Source organism: Gasterosteus aculeatus, chromosome 7, assembly GCF_964276395.1.
Source record: "Gasterosteus aculeatus chromosome 7, fGasAcu3.hap1.1, whole genome shotgun sequence".
In the NCBI taxonomy this organism is placed as follows: domain Eukaryota; kingdom Metazoa; phylum Chordata; class Actinopteri; order Perciformes; family Gasterosteidae; genus Gasterosteus; species Gasterosteus aculeatus.
This window is the reverse complement of record NC_135694.1, coordinates 3,455,694-3,478,166: the sequence shown is the minus strand read 5'-3', so window position 1 is coordinate 3,478,166 and position 22,473 is coordinate 3,455,694. Positions and strand designations below refer to the sequence as shown.

Below are 22,473 nucleotides of genomic sequence, written 5' to 3'. Positions count from 1 at the left end.
CGCCCAATGGCAAGGCCACTCCCGCAATTCATTAAGAAATAAAGTGTCTTTATAAATTATGTTAAGTCTGTATTTCTTTACAATCTCAAAACGTCCCTGGGTGGAGTTGAACCACCAACCTTTCGGTTAACAGCCGAACGCGCTGACCAATTGCGCCACAGAGACCTTTCTGATCGCCGATTTGGGTAATTACGCCCAACGGCAAGGCGACTCCCCCAATTCATTAAGAAATAAAGTGTCTTTATAAATTATGTTAAGTCTGTATTTCTTTACAATCTCAAAACGTCCCTGGGTGGGCTTGAACCACCAACCTTTCGGTTAACAGCCGAACGCGCTGACCAATTGCGCCACAGAGACCTTTCTGATCGCAGATTTGGGTAATTACGCCCAATGGCAAGGCCACTCCCGCAATTCATTAAGAAATAAAGTGTCTTTATAAATTATGTTAAGTCTGTATTTCTTTACAATCTCAAAACGTCCCTGGGTGGGGTTGAACCACCAACCTTTCGGTTAACAGCCGAACGCGCTGACCAATTGCGCCACAGAGACTTTTTTGGCAGATTATTTGGGTAATTAGACGCAAGGCCTCTCTCCCAATTTGTTAAGAAATAATGCATCTTCATAAATTCTTTTACGTCTGCATTTCTTTACAACTCAAAACGTCCCTGGGTGGGCTTGAACCACCAACCTTTCGGTTAACAGCCGAACGCGCTGACCAATTGCGCCACAGAGACCTTTCTGACAGCCGATTTGGGTAATTACGCCCAATGGCAAGGCCACTCCCGCAATTCATTAAGAAATAAAGTGTCTTTATAAATTATGTTAAGTCTGTATTTCTTTACAATCTCAAAACGTCCCTGGGTGGGCTTGAACCACCAACCTTTCGGTTAACAGCCGAACGCGCTGACCAATTGCGTCACAGAGACCTTTCTGATCGCCGATTTGGGTAATTACGCCCAATGGCAAGGCGACTCCCGCAATTCATTAATAAATAAAGCATCTTCACAAATTATGTTACGTCTGCATTTCTTTACAATCTCAAAACGTCCCTGGGTGGGGTTGAACCACCAACCTTTCGGTTAACAGCCGAACGCGCTGACCAATTGCGCCACAGAGACCTTTCTGACAGCCGATTTGGGTAATTACGCCCAATGGCAAGGCCACTCCCGCAATTCATTAAGAAATAAAGTGTCTTTATAAATTATGTTAAGTCTGTATTTCTTTACAATCTCAAAACGTCCCTGGGTGGGGTTGAACCACCAACCTTTCAGTTAACAGCCGAACGCGCTGACCAATTGCGCCACAGAGACTTTTCTGATCGCTGATTTGGGTAATTACGCCCAATGGCAAGGCCACTCCCGCAATTCATTAAGTAATAAAGTGTCTTTATAAATTATGTTAAGTCTGTATTTCTTTACAATCTCAAAACGTCCCTGGGTGGGGTTGAACCACCAACCTTTCGGTTAACAGCCGAACGCGCTGACCAATTGCGCCACAGAGACCTTTCTGATCGCCGATTTGGGTAATTACGCCCAACGGCAAGGCGACTCCCCCAATTCATTAAGAAATAAAGCATTTTCACAAATTATGTTACGTCTGCATTTCTTTACAATCTCAAAACGTCCCTGAGTGGGCTTGAACCACCAACCTTTCAGTTAACAGCCGAATGCGCTGACCAATTGCGCCACAGAGACCTTTCTGATCGCCGATTTGGGTAATTACGCCCAATGGCAAGGCCACTCCCCCAATTCATTAAGAAATAAAGCGTCTTTATGAATTATGTACCGTCTGCATTTCTTTACAATCTCAAAACGTCCCTGGGTGGGGTTGAACCACCAACCTTTCGGTTAACAGCCGAACGCGCTGACCAATTGCGCCACAGAGACTTTTTTGGCAGATTATTTGGGTAATTAGACGCAAGGCCTCTCTCCCAATTTGTTAAGAAATAATGCATCTTCATAAATTCTTTTACGTCTGCATTTCTTTACAACTCAAAACGTCCCTGGGTGGGCTTGAACCACCAACCTTTCGGTTAACAGCCGAACGCGCTGACCAATTGCGCCACAGAGACCTTTCTGACAATTCTTATTACATTAACTAAAAGGTGATCGCCCAACGTGGGGCTCGAACCCACGACCCTGAGATTAAGAGTCTCATGCTCTACCGACTGAGCTAGCCGGAAAATGGCTTCGGTCCCGGCAGTGCAGCATAAATCGGGCCAAACTCACTGGCCACTGTGGCTAATGGTTTTCCAAAGTTCACTAGCCACTCAGAGAAAGAAGACTTTTAGAAAAAGGAGCAGGCAGGTCCACATGGATCTCTCTGATGGCCGACCGTCTGCCTACCGCCGTCGCACTGAGCTTTTAAACGGGTCTTCATCTCCGAAGCGGTTTCAGCCTGCGAGCTAAACTGAGACAGCTGAGCTATACTAAGGAAGTGCGCACTCACGTCGTCGTAGTCCGTAGTCGGTTTACATGAACCACCGCTGTCACCAATGACACCGAGCGTTCTGGGTTCGTGGATGATGCACTTATGACACATTAATAACCGCCTTCACCCAACAACCACCCTTTTGCCTCTACGGCAATCCTGGAGGGACATACTATCGCAATCGCAAAAGTGTCCCACAATTAAAATTGCACCCGGCCAGTGAGAGAGACTGGTTTACCCGCCACCGTCGAAATCTACCCGTATTTGGCGGGTGAGCGGGTGCCAATGTCAGGCCCTGGATATAGACAATATTAAGCCAAAACTGTCTCATACGTCTTGGCCTTGCATGTTAGTATCGTTATACTGTTGCTAAGCAGAGATGCCAACATCAGCAATAACTAATAGAACTGGTTTTAACCAGTGCACACCATTATCCCCAAGTTGAATCCAAATGACGTGTATCGTAAAAATAGAACACTTCTGGAAAATTTAAAAGAAAACACAAGACGAAGTTAAATAAAGGAATGCGCCCAACGTGGGGCTCGAACCCACGACCCTGAGATTAAGAGTCTCATGCTCTACCGACTGAGCTAGCCGGGCGTCTGGGACTCATCAATGCAATGGTTGTTTAAATATAAAGGTAGCCCATATTGGCCTCTCAAACATTACTTGAGTGCTATTACAGCATACCAGTAATAACACAATTTGCAGTATGCATCAGTAGTATATCGCAGTATAACCAGCTTTTAATCTTGCTATATGTAACTAGCAACGACTTTTCAACCATCTACATAATAGTTGATAATGGCTGATGTCAACGATCGCCAGATTATAAACATTTACGTTACACTATCCTCTTTGTCCGTACTGAACAGGTCTATCTAGTCGCTTTTTTCTCTCAATTATTCAAATGCATTATAAACAATACAGACACTGTAAAGGAATGAAGTTGTTGCCTGAGGCCACACAGTACCAGTAGGTGGCGCAGGTGGACTGCAACAGAGGGCTAGTGGGTGGAGATGGAGAGATACGCCAACCGGAGCATTACAGCTTTGATGTCGTTTTTTCGGCTAAACGGTGTCGGCTCTAGAGAGGGTCGGCGCGGTTGTCTCTTTGGTCTGTTATCCGTTTAAACATTTAAAAAAAAAAAAAAAAGAATGAAATCGCGGGTGGTAAGCTGAGAAGCCGCGCGCGGGACTCCAGGGACAAGTCCACGTGATCAAATGCGGAAATTGACGCTGGGGAAAGTGCAGAGGCGCAAGGATCCACGAGGGAAGCGGCGGGTGGAGGTCCTTCAGTGCGCTCGTGTCTGTGGCTGCTGGTGGATCCAGGCGGACAACCCAAGCCAAACAACACGTCTGCGGATCCCGGTGATCTGTGCGATTAGACGTGCGAGTGTCGCCTTCCGTAGGTTACAAAAAAGTAAGATACAAAGGTAAGTTTGCAGTTTACGCGTCAACTTTTGAGGGAAATTGCGACGGTTTGAGCGGTAACGTTTACGTGCGCGTGTGCATGTACCGTAAATACTGTGCAAACCACAGCGAGTAAAGTTACTTCTAATGCGTATTGTCGTACTTCAGTCGCAGTGATGTTGTGTTAGAAGGTGTTATTATCTACTGTGTTATTGATCCAAAGAAGAATAAAAAAAAAAATGAATGTCAACATGCACAGTTATGACCGAAACAAGTCCCGTCCTTGCAGCTGGGATTATTTAATGTCGATTCAATAAATAGCTTGTATACCATTGCTACTGAAGTTACAGCTGATAGCCCACTCAGTGCCCATATAGAGCATGAATAGACAAACATGTGAGTACAAAGCTGACTGGGTGGGCAGATATAGAACATGAGCTACAGTACTGCATGCAGGATGAATAGTGTTCAGTTTAAATATATACGCTAAATATAAATATATTCCTTATTTACGTTCACAATGCCAGAAAACACTGATGGCAAACCGTCAAAACAGAGAGATTTAATTTAACATCATGGAAGATTAATACTTACAGCTAGGATTCACATTTGAAAGCTCGAGCGAATTATTGGAGAATTAGTTTTTTCCATATTTGCTTGACAATTAATTAACGAATCCCATACTTGTTTAAGCTTTAGTGACATAACTTCATGACTGGTGCCACAAAAGGTCAATCAGCACTGGTGGGGGCGTGTCCATTTAAATCTCACTAGTGTTTTTTTTTTTATCCTAGTGACCCCTTTTAGGGCCCCAAAACAGCACCTATATTCCCTGATGTTGAGGCGATCTTTTGCTGATTCCAACCTTTTACGCTGCAGGATGTTCTGACATCAGTAAAGGCTGCTCTCTTGACTCCTGTTCGTTGCGTTGCGTAGACCTGCCCACTATCCGCACAGCCAGTTATTTCCCGGCTTTATTCTGATATTTATCCTAAGCACCTCCCTGAGACGCGGTGAGCGTTTTTCCATCTGTGCGAAGCCGGCGGCAGCAGCCTCGGCCCCTTAGGTAATCCTCTTAAACGGTTTTGTTGTTTTCCTCTAATTGAAGTCTCTGCTGGGAGTGTCTGGTACTCCTGGATTGACCGCTATTCAGCACATCTGTGCTCTCGTCTGACTGGCGGGGCGAACCTGCGGTGGTGTATTTAGAAAGAAAAACACCCGGGGAAGCTTAATGTGGCGGGCCGTTACTTCCCCATTTATTTTGCTCTCCTCGACCTTTTCCCCCCGGCCTTATCTTCCCGTGCTCTTTTGTTGATCCAATCATCGCCCTTTGTTTCGGTCTCTTTGTCTCTCCCACTGTCTTCATACTGCTAAATGCTTCTCACTCATTGTCTCCCCCCCCCATCCTAAATGCTTTTGCAGGGTTGTTCTGCGGTCAGACTGCTGAGATGACAACGCTGTGACAGTCTGTGTCCGAGTGTGTCGGTACTGGACCAATTCTTGTGACATGGCCGCTGCAAAGAAGAGTGAGTTTTCATTATTGCTTTCATTGACTGCGAGTAATTACTGTTATGTGCACAAACATTTCACGTTTGAACTTCTTCCAGATTTTTCAGTAGCACAAAGTGTTTTCCTACAACTATGGGAAGCTGTAGAAAGCATTTTAAGCTGCAGCCAGCGCGTAGATTCAAACTAGAAAGCCATTATTTGATATCTAACACGTAGGCTGCACTCGGCTAAGCCGCTGTCTCAAGATCCAGTTTCCAGTTTTTGTTTGGATCAATTGTGTTTCTACAGAATGAATTGAATAAATTCATCTTTGGACATGTCCACTTACTAACAGAAAGGAACCCAGCAGAAAGGAGCAGCTCTTCTACTCTCATCATACCTGCAACTGTGTCCTATATTATCTGCTGCAGGCACATTAAGCTTCCACTAATCTCTCCTTTTTTTTTCTTAGAAGAAAAGGAAACCAGATGACATGATTAACATACTGTGATTGATATACTCTCATTGAGCCTTTTCACCTTCAAGATGCCCCGAGGGGCCTCGTGTAGGAAGGATAATCGATCAGATTCAAATTCACAATCAATTTTCTCCCCGCGGCGGGGTCTCTTGGTCGTCGTCAGCATCTTGGCCGATTTATTTCCGCAACAAAAGCAGGGAAGGAGAAAGCGGCCCGGTGAGGAGGTGTAGATGACTCATTGGGATGTTTACACCACCACGAACGCGCCTCATCTCCTCCCCCCGGGGGACGCGGGGTGTTTGCTGTCCTCCGGCACCTCTCCGCGGGCCTTTTTCTTCTCTCTGAGAAGGTCACGGAATGAGCGGCGACGCAAAGGGAGGATCACCACGGACTTCCCGTCGGTGCTTCTCATGCGTCTGGGGCGGACTGATACGCCGCAGGAAGAGTCGGCGAGGTGGGAACGTGCCGCCGCCTTTTGGGAAGAGTTGGAAGGATTCCTAACCGCTCGCTCCTTGTGTTGTCAGGCGTCTCTCGGAGAAGCGAAAGAGAGGCCGGGTTGTTGTTTTGGGGGAGGGACTCGCAGTTCGCAGCCATTTGAATCCCAAGTCGTCATAATCCCAAATATTACGTCATGGCTCTGCGTAACGGACGCTTGTGCTGCAAAATGTTCCACCGCGGCGTTTGACAAGCAAACGACTGAATGGCTCTGCGGAGCGGCAAGTAGAAGAGCGACGGTAAAGATGGAGACGTAGATGGATTGTGGGGCTGGCGAGCATCATTTAATTTCTCTTCTACACACGGTCCCAGGTGCGTTTTGTTGGCGGTTTGTTTTCATCCGATGGAGGCGCCTGTGATGCACAGTGGGAGGGAAGATGACTCGAGGTTATCAAAACAGGAAGGGAACTTGGCCATGGGGGGGGGTTCTCTTTTCAAACCAACGTTTCAACCTTTCGTAAAAGACAGACCCGAGGGGGACGAGAGCACGATGATATTCAGCAGAGCAGAGGTGGATGTACCGGCCGACAGATTAGTCGATGGATTGAAGTAGAGATTAATCTGAAATAAGCCAGTTCAGTGGGGTTGCATGCACAAACACATGTGCAGGTTTATTTGTGGGAGTATGGGTCAGCTAAGGGAAAGTGTGTGTGTACTAGTCTGAGATTATCTGACCCGTCTATGAAGGCAACAGATCTCCGTATCGTGAAGACGCGCCTGACACACATCGATGCAGTTGGGAGTCTTTGCATTGATGCCACTGATAGTTTTACTTCAATGTTTTCTGCCCCTTTTTGGAGAGAGAATTCAGGGAGATTGATAGAAAATGAAAGTCATCTTTCTGAACTCCAAAGCATTTAGATTAAAAAAAAAAAAAAAAAGAATTGTTTCGTTTAGAAATTGAGCTGAGAAAATAATGAAAAGCAACTTTTGAAAACCCCCAAATATATCACATTTACAATAAAGGTTGGGTACACACACAGTTGCAAAAGACCCATTAATAATATTTTCCTTGAAGAAAACAAAATAGTGTTTTATTTATATATATGTGTATATATATATATATATATATATATATATATATATTATATATATACACCCCTGCACATATGGAACATTATGTAACTCCTGAGCTCATTATTTTGACCCAGATTTCTTACAGCAAAGATTTCTAATCTCTAATATGAGTCTTTATAAAAGTTTAATGCCAGCGGGGCAGTAATGACCTGTGGTTCACTGCAACAAAATCATTCGGCGCATGAATTCAATTTAAAAGCACTGGTGGAATTATACACAGTAGACTACTTAAGTGCCTCTTCGGTATTAAGAACAACGTATTTGAAGCTTTCAAACATTGAGGTACGATCGACTGAAAAATGATAAGAGCAGCTTTTCAACCCTTCAAACGAGAGATGTTCTGGGCAGAGTAAGACGGGATTGTTCCAGCGACGTGGAATTAAATTAAAGCTTTGTGTGCTGTAATAAGAAATTCATTATGTTGCTTTGGATTTGATCTCCGGGATTCATTTTACATGATTAGTCTCAGTTGTCGTCAGTATGGATAGGATTGATTTCAAATGATCCATTTTAGCACTATTGCACTATTTCCAGAGCAGAAGTCCCCCTGTGTGTGACCGTACAATTTATTCTATTTTATTTAGTCCTATAATATGGAATCCTTTTTTTTTTATTTGGTAAATGGATGTTTAAGTGATGAATGAGGACAGCGGTTATGTAAATATAGCAAATTGTATGCTGTTTAGCGCTTAGTTGCTTTTCTCTCGTCTGGGAAAGTGATGCTTTGTAATCAGGACCCAGAAATTCTTAAAAAAAAAAAAAAAGAATTGTTGTTTTTGGGAGGAGGTTTATTTGTAGAAAGAATCCCTGGGCAGGAGAACAACAAGGATCCCTGTGTGTCGGTGTCATGGGAGAGCACTGAAACCTAAAGGGAAACAACGTGTGGAGCTTAAACTTTATTTAATTTAAACATCCCGTGGAAACTTGCACAGACGACAAATGGGGATTTTGATTGCAGATATTATTTGCTGGCACTTTAAAGTCCACCATCTTTATTTAGTGGATTCAGAGGATGAAATTATTGGTTTAGTTTAGTTTAGTTTTTTTTGAAAAGCCAACATCTCCAGAAGTGGGAGCCAAGTGGACTCATTGCAGGGAAAGTATCACTTTTTATCACAATCCGTCTCGGCTGGACGTCTCTTCATCAAACCTTCTGAGGGACCAGCTGAGTCTTTACTTGCTTTAAACTGCCGCAGCAGGTTTGCGCGCTTCACACTCTATTGGTGCCTCTGAAAGGAGTGCGGCCGGTGCGACGCGTCTCATCTCCCTTCGTGTCCGACCTTCTCGCTCAGGTTGCGCGAAGGCAGGAGGCGTGCGCTTCGCCGAGGAGCCCCTCGGCGCCGGGCCCCCGTCCCACGTCCACTTCGACGAGAAGCTGCACGACTCCGTTGTCATGGTGACTCCCGAGGAGGACGGCAACTTCATGGTCAAGGTGGGTTTTTTCCCTTGGAATTGACGGACAACCGATGGCTTTTGTGTGAGAGTAAGATATCTTTGTTTTATTTTATATTCTTTTTTTAATTTTTTCCTAATCGCTGTTCAATTTGTAATTTATTTTTGGGGGATTTCGAGAGGTTAATCTAATAATTTTCTGTGTGTGTGCGCTGTACTTGTCTGAATGCAGCCAATCCCACGGTAGTCAGGCATAAATCCATTTTAACTAAACACTAAAACACTGAAAACTAAACACTGGATGTGTTTGTGTATTCAATCATTTATTCTGACTTGTGGTTCCGAGCTCAGCTATTAGCTGGCATCATCACATGCTTGGATCCAAAAGTGTTCTGGAGTGTCGTCTTGTGCCCAGAACCCAGACATTATTCAGTCCCCATCTGCTTCGTGGACACCATGTGCGACAGATCACTTGAGATCCAAGTTTATGTTGCTGCCTGGGGAAAAATATCTTTGTGGATCAGATGAACGAGAATAAGACGCCATTCAAACACCTGATTGACTGTCTGGCATGGAAGCCAGCGGGAGCAGCTGAAGGGTTACAGACGCTTCATAGTGTACAGGTACAGCACAGTTTAGCATTTCAGTTGGAAATGAATGAACGTCATTTAAAAACCTGCACTAAACAAGGTGAGCTACAGAATTCAAAGATGTAAATGGATTTATCGCCACCGCTCATATAAAGTAATTATATTTACTCGAACCAGAAATTAAATTAGTTTGTTTTTTTCGAGACAAAACCCGTCGTAAGGCCCATTGGGCCTAAAAGTCTTGTGCATTAAGTGCCGCCCGGTTTCTATGAGCATTGATTTTCTCTATCTGTAAAAACACCCACGAGATGCTGATCGACGTCTTTGCTCATCGCTGTTCGTCGTCGCCCGTGAACGATGATATCCGACTCCTCATCCCTTCTCTGCTGTCAGCTCGACTCCGGAGCCAAGCTCACTATTGAATGAATTACCAGGACACTCAGGACAGGAGCTCATTTCTGACTTTTTGTCCCATCACCGAGACGGAATTTAGTTTATTCCAATATTTTGTTTAGCTGAGCCAGCAGAGCTGCTAGCGTGGCTTCAGTGTTGTCCGATGTTTGATGAGGACACTAAAGAGCAAAGTATTAAGATGAATAATAGCGTTAGAACTGAAAAGGATTGAAAAGTACTGATTTGAAGAGGACCGACCACGTGATGTATCAAACAGGATTATGGATTTTCTGGAAGATGGAGTGCATCTCAAATAGCTCACATTCACTGCTCCCGTAGTTGTTTACAAGGCAACGAAATGACTCTTTGTTCTCCTTCACCTCGTCTCTTCTGTTGATGGATTCAACCCCTCACACACTCCCTTCTCCAATCATGCTTCCTTCCCTCTTTCTTTGGTTAGACTCTTGATTGCTTATCTGCCTTAAGAGACACCAAAAACATCCACATCGGTGCTCAGGTTAGCCGCCTTCTTCCCCCAGCGGGGGTTCTGCACGCGCTCGCCGCGGCAAATCCTCTCCGAGGTTTACGAACTCACGGCCGCCTCGCTTTGCCTCCTAAAAGCCGCCTGTGCCCGTGCAGCCGGACCGCCAGCTCCACCGTTTGGGGCGAGTGGGTTTCTCAAAGCCACGACGGAGGGGAGGCGGCTCGCGGTGGAGCTGGCGGGTGGCGGGTGGGTGTTGCTATGGAAACGGCTGGGGGAGTTGCACAGACATAAGTGGCGGAGTGTGTGGGTCGGAGTGTGGCATGCGTGCAGCAGCTGTATGAATGCGAGTTTTTTGATTTAGCTGATTTTGAATCTCACGGAGGCGTCTCGCCGGAACAACGCGATCCTTGTTGGCGGCTGTCGGACACCAAGTGTTGCTGCACGGGCCAATTCAGATGAATTGTGTGATGTTTTCGAACTTGCACATTATGTCAATGAGCTCCCCTTTTTTTTTCTCATAATGTATCTATTAGAGACCAGCATGCCAATCCAGGCCAGTAGAGTTATATGTATGTTTTCCTTCCTTCTTTTCTCCCTCAAGCTACATACGTTTTGCCACCCACAGTCCACGCTGTATGTGCAAATATGACTTGTGTGACTTGAGGTTACTGTATCGCAGGAAACCTTTTAAAGGAGCTTAGAATAATATTATAATATTTAATAATACCTCCGTTTTTTTCCTGAGCCCCTAATAAAATATTTCAGCATCAAAACTGAGGCTTTAGGGGGTTTAGCAGATTTACTTGGATGGCAAAAGCAATTTATCTTTTTTGCTATTTCTCAGTGAGATGTCGTAGTTTATGAGCCCGCGTTGCTTTTTCTGCAGCTTCACCAGCACATTCTCCCTTCAGGAAACGCTGCCAAGGTGGAACACTGAGGAGGTTAAACCCCCCCGGGTGATTGTCCCGTGACTCCGTGTGGACACCAAATACATGCAAATGTTGCTTCATGTCCTCCGGATGTGTTTCAGACGACGGTTTGTGTGTAGTTTGTTCCACTGACAGAAACCGGACTGAACTGTTGTTGTTTTTTTCCCTCCCGTTTCACATGCAGCGATCTACAGTTTCTTGTAGGAAAACCTGCTGCATGTTTGCTGTCTGAAGCATTTCGGTAGACTGCACATATAAGTTCGTAAAAGCTCTGCTTCTCCCCCTCAAGTTGAGAAAAGAATTGCACCATTGTTCAGCGTGAGCGACGAGTCCTTTGTGTTGCATGAATAGTACATGACATGAAATTCCATTGCTGTCGTCGCTCACTCGTAAACTACACTTTTACATTTCTTACCAGCTGCAACTATCCTTCAGGCTTCTCGCGTCTTGGTTCAACATCATTAAAGCCGCTATAAAGAAAAAAATGTGCATGAAATTCCTGTTTAATTATGCGCAGACGGATGGCGGTGTCTGGACATGCGTGGGCTCTCGCTCACAGAATGATTGCTGTTTCTCTCGGCAGTCCGAGTTCCCTCCCTCTGCTGCTTTAACCCGGAGGCCCTGCGGGGCTTAAGTTGCAGTTTGCTGCTCGAGCCGGGGGAGCATTAGGCTTATCTGCCCTTGCATGCACTTGTCTGCGCTTCTCTCGCTCGCTGTTTCTCTTCTTTATTTTATTATCCTGACTCCTCCGGGCGGCTTTCTTCGCTCCTCTCTGTCAAGATCCCCCTCATGGATTTCTCCTTTTGCAGAATGTCAGGCAGCAACCTCAGAATCACGTCTCTCTCTCTCTCTCGCTTCTAACCTGCTTTTCTAAATGTCGCATGTGTTGCACACGGATGATATGAATTCTTTTATCCATGCAGCTGCAACAGGGTGTTGCATAATCATTTGGAATCTTGATTCATTTTTATTTCTACTCCTGATGATCGTGTATCGGCGCTGGGACTACTTTTTTAGGAATTTTGATCACTTTTTCGTTAAGATCACCAACGCAATAGCTAATGATTTAGAGGACTCCCTCAAGGAAAACTCAGTCCACCAGCGTATTGCTATTGAGAATTACTTATCCACGTTTCAGATACTAATCCTGTATTTATTGAGCTATAGAAGCCTTACCCTGTGCCCTGTGGGGGGTCCCTATAAGTCCCTCCCCCTAATGTGACAAACGGATCAGTCAGACGCGTGTGGCAGAGAAGAGGGTGGCCGTTGTTTTGCCTCCTAATTGCTAAACCTCAACTGGACAACTTCCCCTTTCAACAAAGGTCTCTCCCTCCCCGCAGGTCGGCTTCCTAAAGACGCAGCACCGGTACGAGATAGTCTTCACCTTGCCCGACGTCCCGGCCCTGAGGAAGGACGCGTGCCCGGCGCCGGTACCCAGTCCTCACCTCCGCATCACCAACATCACACCGGCACCCGAGGGTGAGATGATCAAGGGAGCATTACGAGGAACGTACGCGTAAATAAGAGTCCGCGGCTTGAAAGATCCTCAGCCGCGGACTTGGAAAATAAAGAGCAACACGTAAGATTTCCGCACTGAGGTGAACCGACTGGGTTGAACTGGTTGTGTGTTTATGTAAACACTCGGCACTCAGCTCCTGGAAACCACCGTTGACCTTTTAGCATAATGATCTGCACGCGCTATATGAGGCCATACTTAAGGATTACTTTGTGATATAGATTTCTTCATTGCACAATGATTTCCCTCGGGATCGATGCATTTCTATCGTATCTTATCTTTTTCCGGCCCTATTCACTCGATGCGAAACTTAAATGCAATATTAGCAATGTTATTAATTCCGGATGTTGGATTTTTATCTGTAGATTTTTAAAATCAGATCTTTATTCTAATTTGCCATCAGACTAATGCGAGAATGTTATCTGCATTCTGCAAACGGAGCACCTAACTGTCATTTGTTACTTAAGTCCCCTTTAAATACTTTTTTTTTTTTAAACATTGTGCCTTTTCACAATAACAGTTTAACAGTGGAGGCTACAACAAGCAAAGACGGGTTTGCCGTGCGTCTGTTTCTGTTGCTCGTGGACCTGAAGTGAGGTACTATAGGAGTCACTCTCAGCGGCGTTGTTGCAGGCCGGCTGGACGACCAGATGGCCGAGGATCACAGGAACGGACGGCGTTCGCTCTGAATCCCAAAAACAAAACTCCGCTTCAACAAACTTTTTTTTGTGCATTTGTCAAATTCCCGTCACCGTCTTAACGCCGATAAAACAGCCAGCGTGTGTGTCTGTTAACCGCCTTCTCCACCAAACCTGCTAATTTGAATCAAAGAAGATCTTCTAATGTTTCTGGGAGTCGAGCCCATTAAATGCCTGTTAACTGAAGCAGGTTGCTGACCTTTTCACTTTCAGCTTCTTAACACACCCATTTACGTGTGTGTGTGTGTGCGACAGAAACCGGGTGAGGAAGTGTGCAGTGTGCACATCTTGGTTGAATGAGCTTCTGTGTGTGTGTGTGTGTGTTCATTTTTCCATCATTTTGTTCCCTTGACCACAGGATTTTCAGTCTGATGCATATTCAAGACGTGGCCTCACGCAGAGAGAGAGAGAGAGAGACAGGCACAGAGTACGTGATGAAATCCATCCAATCCCTCTTCTTCTTCTCTCCCAGGAGGTCTGAAGGTGACATGCGAGTACATGGCGCAGCAGGAGGGCGTCCTGTGTGAGGAGGCGCTGCTGCTGAGCGAGACCAACCAGGACGTCTGTGTTAAAGTTAAGGTCCAAGCCAGAGTCATGGGTGAGGCTGCGTTACTTTATTATCAGGGATGATCAACTTGGCGATGCACTTTGGCTTGTAGATAAGCTTTATAGTATTTTTTATGCACATCTGCAAGTTGCACATAACTGTAAACACCAGCAATTTTAAAAAGTAGTTTTATAGTTTGTTTCCTCTCTGTTAAAATCCCGATTTCTCACACTGTCCAAATCCCAAAGTTGTTGAAGAACAAATTAATCTTTCCTGAACTCCACATGAAATCGTCCATCCAAATATTTTCCGATAAATTCCCTTTTCAAATACATTTGGGTTTTATTTTGAATCGGCATTTTGATTCCCTGACTTCTACCATCAGAGAATATGTCAAAGAACCTGTTTAACATGTTGTACATAAATGTAGCAGCAGACAACTATTACATATGCAGCGACGATGAGGAGAAATGTGTGAATGTCGCAGCGGACACGTCGAGAGCCATCGACAAACAATCAAAGCGCTCTTCCTGTGATCGAAGTAGAAAAATTAAAAAGTTAACCGTTAACTTCTTTTTACTTGTGTGCTACTGCCTCCTGCTGGCCACTCTGCACTGTAGCTGGTCACTGTCACTTTGTCTAAAAGAAGGAAGCTACATTTCCTTTACATTTGTTATTGGACACACATCTATTCTTTTCTTTTTTTTTAAACATTTGTAGAACACAAATTGTGCAAATGATCTTTGGGGTGTTTAATAAAACAACCAAAGCTCTTTGGTTATTATCCTGCCATCGCCCTCAACAGCCTGTAAGACAGAAAAGACCCTGTAAGGAATTTGTATTTTCTCCCCTTAAATCTGTGTCAGCGAGACCGAATTAGACCCGACAGCAGATGGAGAATTAGGTAAAGAGGCCAGAAGTGTGGTTCCATTAGTGAGGAGATATAGTTGTGTGTGTGTGAATGCAGATGTGTGCTTGAGGATGGTGGCTCTGTTGGTGCTGAGTGTCTATATTTACTCACAAAGCGTGGCCAAAACATCTGTCCAGATGTGTGTCTGTGTAATTGACCCCTGGATGGTGACCAGATCAAAGGATTAAGCTGCTGTTTAGACCAGCAGCTCAGTCAATGTAAGATTTTAGTAATGGAGGTAAATTAGAAGTCAGGAAATTGTTTCTTTTTACAAACAACGGCTTTGAGGGCCGATACTTCCAGTTCAAAGGGGAGTTGAGGGGGAAATAATCAGTTATTCAGTGTAAACACTGCATTGATTACATTCCTACAGTGTTTAACCAATCCAACCAGAATCAATTCAAATGGAATGTATTGCCGAAACCATCGCCTGGTCTCCCCGACTGTCCTTTAACGTGATCGATGTGTAAAGACCACATTCACAATGTTCTCCTCTCAGAACAGTCCAATTTGAATTCATCTGTGTGACTCAATCGGATGGATGAATTCTCACTTTTAGTTGAGTGGTCTGTTGGTGTCCCACAAGGCTCAATTTCAGGAACTCTTCTATTTTCCTTCCACCTGTATGCCCTCAAGTCACTCAGATTCTTGCCTGAAAATTAAAGTGAGTAAAAAGACAAATGGAAGTAAGCCAGATTCAGACTGTTTCACATTTTACATAAGGGGCAATACTTCACTGGCGGGAAGCAGGTGTGTACTCATACAAGCGGGTATGTCATTAGACAGCAAATAGTCCAATAACCGTCACCAAGAGGTACGAATCTTGACCTTTGACCGCTTTGTTTGTCTTGCTGATGATGCAAGTTTAGAGCACAACATGATCGATGATCCGGCTTGTTCCCCGTTCAAAGAATTCAAATTACTCTGAAAATGGGAGGTGACAACACATTCCCCGTCGAATACATAATGGTGACGTGTGCCGGTGGTATCGGATTCTGGAAACGCCTGACTGTAAAAGTAGTCCCATCTAATAGAAATAAACAATACTGCACAAAGTTGCTGCTCACTAAGGATTATTATGTATTCTCCTCTCTCTCTGTCGCCACCACTCTAGATCGTCACCAGGGTACTCCCATGCTGCTGGAGGGCGTCCGCTGTATCGGGGTGGAGTTGGAGTACGACTCTGAACAGAGCGACTGGCAGGGATTCGACTGAAGCTTCAGCTCGGTGCCCTCGGATACACAAACGCATACCTGCCGTCAGAGAAGATCGCAACACGCCAAATTAAGACACACACACCAAATAGGAGCGGGATCACACGCGCAAATGATTTAGTGCCACCTGATGTACATGTAGGGAATGGTTGTTTGTCTCCTGGGAACATGTACGCACCAAAAAACGTCCAGCATCCCGTCATCGACAGCATCTGAACAGTTTGTCAATGTCCTCCCGGTCTCCTGTTTTTCTCTCGCCGTGATGAATCCCGTCGGTAATCGTCCTCTCCGTCCTTACTGAACCTCTAGAGGGCAGCAGCGCTCCTCGGATCCCTTTCCACCGCCTCTCGACCTCCAGTTCACCCTTTTCCTGAAGGGAGGGACTAAACAAGTGCTCTATTGCTTATTAAGTAGCTTAAACTAATCTATAGGGAGGCGTCTAAATCTGCATATTCAAAAGGAGCCGAGTGGGAGTGAATGGCAATGCTGTGCCTGTAATGTCTCTGTCCACCTACAGGGGGCACTGCAGACCACTGTGTGTAAAAACACTCCAATCTGGAGGCTACCTCAGTGTTGTGCCCTTCCTCCATTTAAGGGAGGAAAAAAAAAATTCAACAAGGGCATTTTACACTTTCAAATATCTTCTGCCCGACTGCTTTCGACTTAAGCTTTTAATTTTCTGCATTGTCAAGGAAATCCCAATGAACATGTTGTGAACGTATTTCAAAAGGTGTATGCGAGGAATGTCAAGTGAGGCTTTCTCCTGTGAAAACAACCAGAGGAATAATGCTTTAAAACCCGCGTGCTAGCTGTATGACATTGATCTTTTGAGGTCTTCTTCTTTCTGTGATGGATTTTACTGCATGATTGTGAAACATTTGTGTGAAATAGTAGAAGCATTTTGTCTTATGAGAAGCCGACACTAAAGTCTGATGTTTAGTGTCTTTGTTTTAGATCTCTGCACCCAAACTGTTGCAAATATTTTTGACATGTCGCTATGATTTGCCTCTTTTCGTAGAATTTAAAGAAATAAACAACCAAACACGCCGTAGTTAGGGATATCAAACAAATCAAGAAAATAAACTAAATCGGCGACAAATAAACGAATCCGCTGCGTTTCTGATAATCATGATAGACGTTCTGAATTCAAATTTGATACGTGTTTTGTACTTCAAGTCCGACAAAACGAGACTTTTAACAACATTTCCTTCAACGTCTTTCTGCATTCTCTCTTGGACGAACCAAACTACTAATCAACTAATCGATCCAACATAAGATTAATCGACAATTAAAAAAATATAATTGTGCATCTAAGTAGTTTTTAAAAATAAATAAAACCAGCTGCACAGCTGGTTCGGTATAATCAGTTCTTGTGTTCGAGTTCATGAAGCCTTGTGAAACACGCGACACTTAAGTGCCTTTTTTAAATGTCCCCCTCCTGTTTGTCATTGAACTCAAAGGCTCGATGTGGTTTTACCGTCTGATTCGTGTCGTTCGTTAATCGGCCTGGAAGGATTTCCGCGTGTCATTTCTCGGCGTAGTGCAGATTAAATGGATTTATTTGGTGTTTGCTTGCGGGGTAATAAGGACAAAGTGTGCTTTGTTTGTTTTTCTTGGTGCAAAACGGAAACGCTCACTAGTTGTTGGTCTAAAGGATGTAGATGTTTGTTCATATAGGTCTCCGGTTTGTGTCTGTGATGTGTGTGTGTGTGTGTTTTTTAACGTCCACAATGAATAAAAGTGTGCGTGTGACCGTCTTTGAGTTTCGCCACTTCTCGAGTCTTCTGTCGGTTCATAGCGGGGCCACTAGGTGGCGGTCAACGCCGCTGCAGGGAAGCCACGAAACGCGTCCTCACGTTCCTCCCTGCAGGTTAAAATATCAATAAAACCTCAACAATCCATATTGATGTCAACGGCTCGTTCCATTTGGGGTTTGTTTCACGATTATATGGTCCACGTTTTAGCGGAATAGAGCGTGAAAAGAGCAAAAGCTCATCGTTTTAGCTTTTTGTAAACCTTTGGTGCCGCAGCGTGACCGTAAACTTTGAAAGGAGACCCAAACTCCGCCTCACAGCTGTTTCATGGCCAAGGTTTAGTGTTCGGACTCTATAAAAACGGAGTTGTCATTGTACTGCCGTCATGGAGTGAGGTACCAAATGTTACTTTTAGCTTGTGGTCCTCTTTTCATATCTATAAGTTAGAAATTCTATTCAAAGTAAAATTGGAAATCCTTCTAATTCAGATGGTTCTGTTAGATTTCAGTCTCTCATTTATTTGATACCGTATCTGTTTAAATGTTTTCTTATAACATCTAGATTGCTTTAAGTTATCTTCGGTGTTGATTATGTATTGGAGACCGATTTGAGTAGAAAAGTTTTGTTTTTTTACTTGTGAATTTCTTAGTGATTCAATCATCCGCATAGTTGAATATTTTATTTGTAAGGATAACGGATTGATTGGAAATAAAGGAACTAATAATCGCATTCTAATTTCACATGCATTCTTACCAAATGCGTTTTAGAATTCACGAGGTTTTCATGATGATACAAAACTTATTTTAACCAGTAAGATCTGTGAGATATCAGATTTTTTTTTATAGAAAAGATTTAATTCATAACCAATACAATAAAATAAAATAATAAAACAAGATAACAGTTGAATAAGACCACGGGACATAAACAGCCTTCCTGTGCAGATAGATAAGGAAGAAGTTTATTTTACTTTAGCTGCTTCATGACCTGCTGCCTTTTGCGTTCACATTATTAAGATTATTATGGATATTTTCTGGGAAAAGTGAGTTTGTCGTTAAGAATTGCTTCAAAGCTTGAATTGAAGACGTTGTTACTCTGAATAATACCGCGAGGACTTCTCTCTGCACGGCTCATTTCTATCAACTCAAATAACCTTTGCTTTTGAACACACAAATTAACCCACTGAATTCATCAATAACACGAAACTTCTTTTTTGAAAACGTTAATATTTGACAATGATGGAAATGCATCAAAGGTTGTTTGAGTTATGAGAAAGTAACATGGTGCACTTTGACTTCTGAGCAAAAAACAGCACTGCTGCTGCACGAAACAGAGCCAGATCCCCTAAATATCTCCACACACAGCAGCAGAAACGCCGTTTTCAAAAGTTATTATTTATATATCGATGTGTACTTGTTAATTAATTCAGGACGCAGAGTTTTACTAAATTATTTTCTTCTTACTGTTTGTGATTTTATTTAATGACATAATCGTTTTACTGTTATTAAGAATCTTTGAATTATTTAATTATTAAAATGAGATATCCAATATGTTTATAGTTTATTCATTTGGCTACAAACACCTGTTTGGTGGTGCAGGTGTTGTCTCGTTCTCATTCTTCTGTAAACATGCATGTGAGCTCGTTGCAGCGTCTGAATAATTCACGTGCTGCTGCGTGTTGGTCATACATGTTGATAAAGGCTGATGTCTAAAGGAGAGAAATGTCATTTTTAACCCCTTGTTTACAATAATCAATTACAGTTTCGGCGCAACGCGTGAGCCACGTATTTTGTGTTGCATAGCCGTGTATGTCAGAAGATATAATAGAGCACCAGTTAAATGTCTTACTGCTACTTTATTTGTTTTCTAATGTAGGAATATAAATATAGTCATTTTGTCAGCTTTTTGTTGCGTGACATCGTGGTTCTTATGCGCAACAATTCACTTGACAGTCAGGGAAAATAACTTCAAACTAATAGACTTAAAATGCCTTTTATTAAACTCAAATGTTCGATGCATTTTGTAGCACTTAATTATTGTCCTACCAATAATAATTCACATGTTTGTAAAACGCCAGGGATTTCGTTCAAATAAATTGTGCACAATGGTTCTTTTTTTTTAGCCATTCGGTTAAACAGATATTTGTATTGTTCATATTCTATTGTGTACTTTATAAAGCACAGACATTGTGCCTGTTGTGTGCTACGTTATGTCAGTTCTGCACGTTAACACGTCAGGACACATCTTGGAAAACCAACGCTGCAGTGCACGACCCTCTGTGAGGGAAACAAACATAAGTGCAAGATGTTTAGGAAGAGGAGCCGGATTCTACTTGACTCGGAGAGGATTCCGGGTGTCTGTAATGTGGAATCCCGCGTAATGGTGCGTAAAGCTCTGTATCCATTATGCGTATATGTTTCATTCCCTCCTCTTTCAAAGGTTTTATTTCAACAAAGCTCTATAAATGCACCCGTTTCCTGTCTTCTTTTCCTCTGCAGGCCTCCACCACCGGCAAAAAAAGCACTGTGTGTGTCTGCGTCCACTTTAAGCAGCCGTTATACAGCTTTTATGTCGAATCCAAAGTATTTCCACCAACGTATTCCAATGATAACACTGCATGTGTAGGACGATGTGCTCCACTCTCAGAAATATACACACAGGTTATAGCAGCATGTCAGAGGACTTTTCTTATATTAAAAACAAAAAAGAAGGATCTGCTTGAACGCTGCACCTGGTCGTCACAAATCATCCGAAATTAACCTTTCCAGCAAATTCACACTTCCGCGGACCAAATGTTTGCCATTCTTGCCCAGATTTGTCTGGAGCTTGTGTGGGATGTGTGAACTCCGAGTGGCCCGCTGCCCTCCCGGTGACCCCTGGGATTACAGTAATCTCTGTTGATTGATCTGATTGATCAGATTCGTCTCCACGAGGCCGCAATGCAGCCGCACACGGGGAAGGGGGTCATGGTGCTGTTGGTGCTGTTTTCCTTTCCTTTTATCCCGCAGGCAAATACATGCAGAGTAGATCCGGGTTTTTTCTTACTTTGTCCATTATCCGCTGCATTATGCATCGTGTAATTGGGATTTTGAGTGGAAAAGAAATATTATGAGGATAAAAATACGGTCGAATTTTAAAGTAATGAGTTCTGATTTGATGAATAGAAAAACATACAAAGGGCCGAGTTTATTCCCCTGATTGCTGTAGTTTCAAGATGAAAGTGCATTTGCATCATTACTTGGTACTACACAATACCTTAATTTAATTATTAATACATACTTAAGGCAGAGATATCGGCCATGACATGTCAGAAGGGAAGGTTCGCTATTAATCATTTCTACCGATGAAGTAATTAAAAATTCTGACATGGGAAATTAATTAAAAGAGACGTTAGAAGAAGCCAAAGTCAGTTTCCTTCCACAGGCTGTAACACAATGATATTAAAGGCTGGCTTTCAACTAAATAAAGTATGAAACACTCACATGGAGGACTGGTGATGCATTCGCATCTAAATGTCCTTTGAATGTTGCATCTGATGACAAACTATTTTAACTGATCAACCCATATCGATGAGTAATCGATCATTCTGTAAGTAAAAGATGCAGAATATCGGTTGTAAACCTATTCGTTCAAACATCTAACTTCCTGTTTTCAACTTGATATGTGCTGCATACGTCCTGGCATATTTTGCAACAAAAGCATATGTAATTCCTTAAATTCAATAATCACAGAAACACACAAATAAAGTTGCCTAATTCATTTTAGGACTGAAGCCAAAATATTTTAAGAAAGTTAAACGTGGTAAAAAAAAAGAAGCTTTTTGGAGGGTGTTAGTTGTGCATCAGTGAAGGCATAGCTGGTGGAGAAGACGGAGGAAAACGTGCGCGCGTGTAGTGACGTGTCCGTGTGTGTGTGTACGTGTGTGTGTGTGTGTGTGTGTGTGTGTGTGTGTGTGTGTGTGTGTGTGTGTGTGTGTGTGTGTGTGTGTGTGTGCGTGTGTGTGTGTGTGTGTGTGTGTGTGTCGCAGCGCAGCAGCAATCAGTCCCCTCTTGTCTCGCTGCTGAGTGCAGCGTCTGATTGACAGTTTCTATTCATCCCCTGTGAGATTAGGCCAGCTGAAAGGAGTAACGACCCATAGCTGTGTGCAGTAATTACGGCCTTGGATGAGAAAAATAAGGAAAAAACACACACGGCAAAACTATAATTATATAATCCCATTCAAACTTCTCCGCAGCGAGATGTTTTATCTTTAAAGAGGAAATTCCAGCCCGTTTTCAGCCATTTCTGGAACTCTTTATTTATTTTTTTGAAAACATCCTCTCAAACACAACAGGCTGCACCATTCGACACCCGAAAAAGTGCCAGTGTTTCCACATGTTTACAGTAAATTTCAGTAAATGATTGTGAATGAGAGCTTTTTTCAATATGCGACGAAAAACAAATAGAAACCTCCCTCTGCTCTTTTCCTTTTTTTGTAATTCATCAACTGGTGCTTCGAATATATTGTGTGCTGTCCACATTTCATAGACTTTGAGGCCGTCGAGAGTGGTGAGGGGATGGACAAAATAACAGAGACACCTGTTGAATGTTTAACTGTGGCGGTTCTCAGGCTTTAGTTTGTGATGTTTTTGCATTGAACCAGATAAGAATGTGTCGCTTCCATTGCGTC

The 22,473-nt window shown here is 43.4% G+C and overlaps 1 protein-coding gene and 13 non-coding genes across 15 annotated transcripts; 1 reads left to right on the top strand and 13 right to left on the bottom strand.

Moving 5' to 3' along the window:
• Positions 1–91: 91 nt before the first annotated feature.
• Positions 92–165, bottom strand: trnan-guu (transfer RNA asparagine (anticodon GUU)). Its single transcript has one exon. It is a non-coding gene; the product is annotated as a tRNA-Asn (tRNA).
• Positions 166–283: 118 nt separating this feature from the next.
• trnan-guu (transfer RNA asparagine (anticodon GUU)) lies at positions 284–357 on the bottom strand. The gene has a single exon. It is a non-coding gene; the product is annotated as a tRNA-Asn (tRNA).
• A 118-nt stretch (positions 358–475) lies between these two features.
• Positions 476–549, bottom strand: trnan-guu (transfer RNA asparagine (anticodon GUU)). The gene has a single exon. It is a non-coding gene; the product is annotated as a tRNA-Asn (tRNA).
• A 111-nt stretch (positions 550–660) lies between these two features.
• On the bottom strand, positions 661–734 carry trnan-guu (transfer RNA asparagine (anticodon GUU)). Its single transcript has one exon. It is a non-coding gene; the product is annotated as a tRNA-Asn (tRNA).
• Positions 735–852: 118 nt separating this feature from the next.
• On the bottom strand, positions 853–926 carry trnan-guu (transfer RNA asparagine (anticodon GUU)). The gene has a single exon. It is a non-coding gene; the product is annotated as a tRNA-Asn (tRNA).
• A 118-nt stretch (positions 927–1,044) lies between these two features.
• trnan-guu (transfer RNA asparagine (anticodon GUU)) lies at positions 1,045–1,118 on the bottom strand. The gene has a single exon. It is a non-coding gene; the product is annotated as a tRNA-Asn (tRNA).
• Positions 1,119–1,236: 118 nt separating this feature from the next.
• trnan-guu (transfer RNA asparagine (anticodon GUU)) lies at positions 1,237–1,310 on the bottom strand. Its single transcript has one exon. It is a non-coding gene; the product is annotated as a tRNA-Asn (tRNA).
• A 118-nt stretch (positions 1,311–1,428) lies between these two features.
• Positions 1,429–1,502, bottom strand: trnan-guu (transfer RNA asparagine (anticodon GUU)). Its single transcript has one exon. It is a non-coding gene; the product is annotated as a tRNA-Asn (tRNA).
• Positions 1,503–1,620: 118 nt separating this feature from the next.
• trnan-guu (transfer RNA asparagine (anticodon GUU)) lies at positions 1,621–1,694 on the bottom strand. The gene has a single exon. It is a non-coding gene; the product is annotated as a tRNA-Asn (tRNA).
• Positions 1,695–1,812: 118 nt separating this feature from the next.
• trnan-guu (transfer RNA asparagine (anticodon GUU)) lies at positions 1,813–1,886 on the bottom strand. Its single transcript has one exon. It is a non-coding gene; the product is annotated as a tRNA-Asn (tRNA).
• A 111-nt stretch (positions 1,887–1,997) lies between these two features.
• Positions 1,998–2,071, bottom strand: trnan-guu (transfer RNA asparagine (anticodon GUU)). The gene has a single exon. It is a non-coding gene; the product is annotated as a tRNA-Asn (tRNA).
• A 38-nt stretch (positions 2,072–2,109) lies between these two features.
• trnak-cuu (transfer RNA lysine (anticodon CUU)) lies at positions 2,110–2,188 on the bottom strand. Its single transcript has one exon. It is a non-coding gene; the product is annotated as a tRNA-Lys (tRNA).
• A 769-nt stretch (positions 2,189–2,957) lies between these two features.
• trnak-cuu (transfer RNA lysine (anticodon CUU)) lies at positions 2,958–3,030 on the bottom strand. The gene has a single exon. It is a non-coding gene; the product is annotated as a tRNA-Lys (tRNA).
• Positions 3,031–3,438: 408 nt separating this feature from the next.
• Positions 3,439–17,810, top strand: adisspb (adipose secreted signaling protein b). Of its 2 annotated transcripts, none has more exons than XM_040181581.2 (6): positions 3,439–3,865; positions 5,265–5,368; positions 8,673–8,812; positions 12,509–12,647; positions 13,855–13,980; positions 15,954–17,810. In XM_040181581.2, exons 2-6 carry the CDS (start codon positions 5,350–5,352, stop codon positions 16,052–16,054), a joined length of 525 nt encoding a protein of 174 aa, XP_040037515.1. In that variant the 5' UTR covers positions 3,439–3,865; positions 5,265–5,349; the 3' UTR covers positions 16,055–17,810. The 2 variants fall into 2 exon arrangements, with proteins under 2 accessions (XP_040037515.1, XP_040037516.1); XM_040181582.2 differs by having other exon boundaries at positions 3,680–3,852.
• The last annotated feature ends 4,663 nt before the right edge of the window (positions 17,811–22,473 follow it).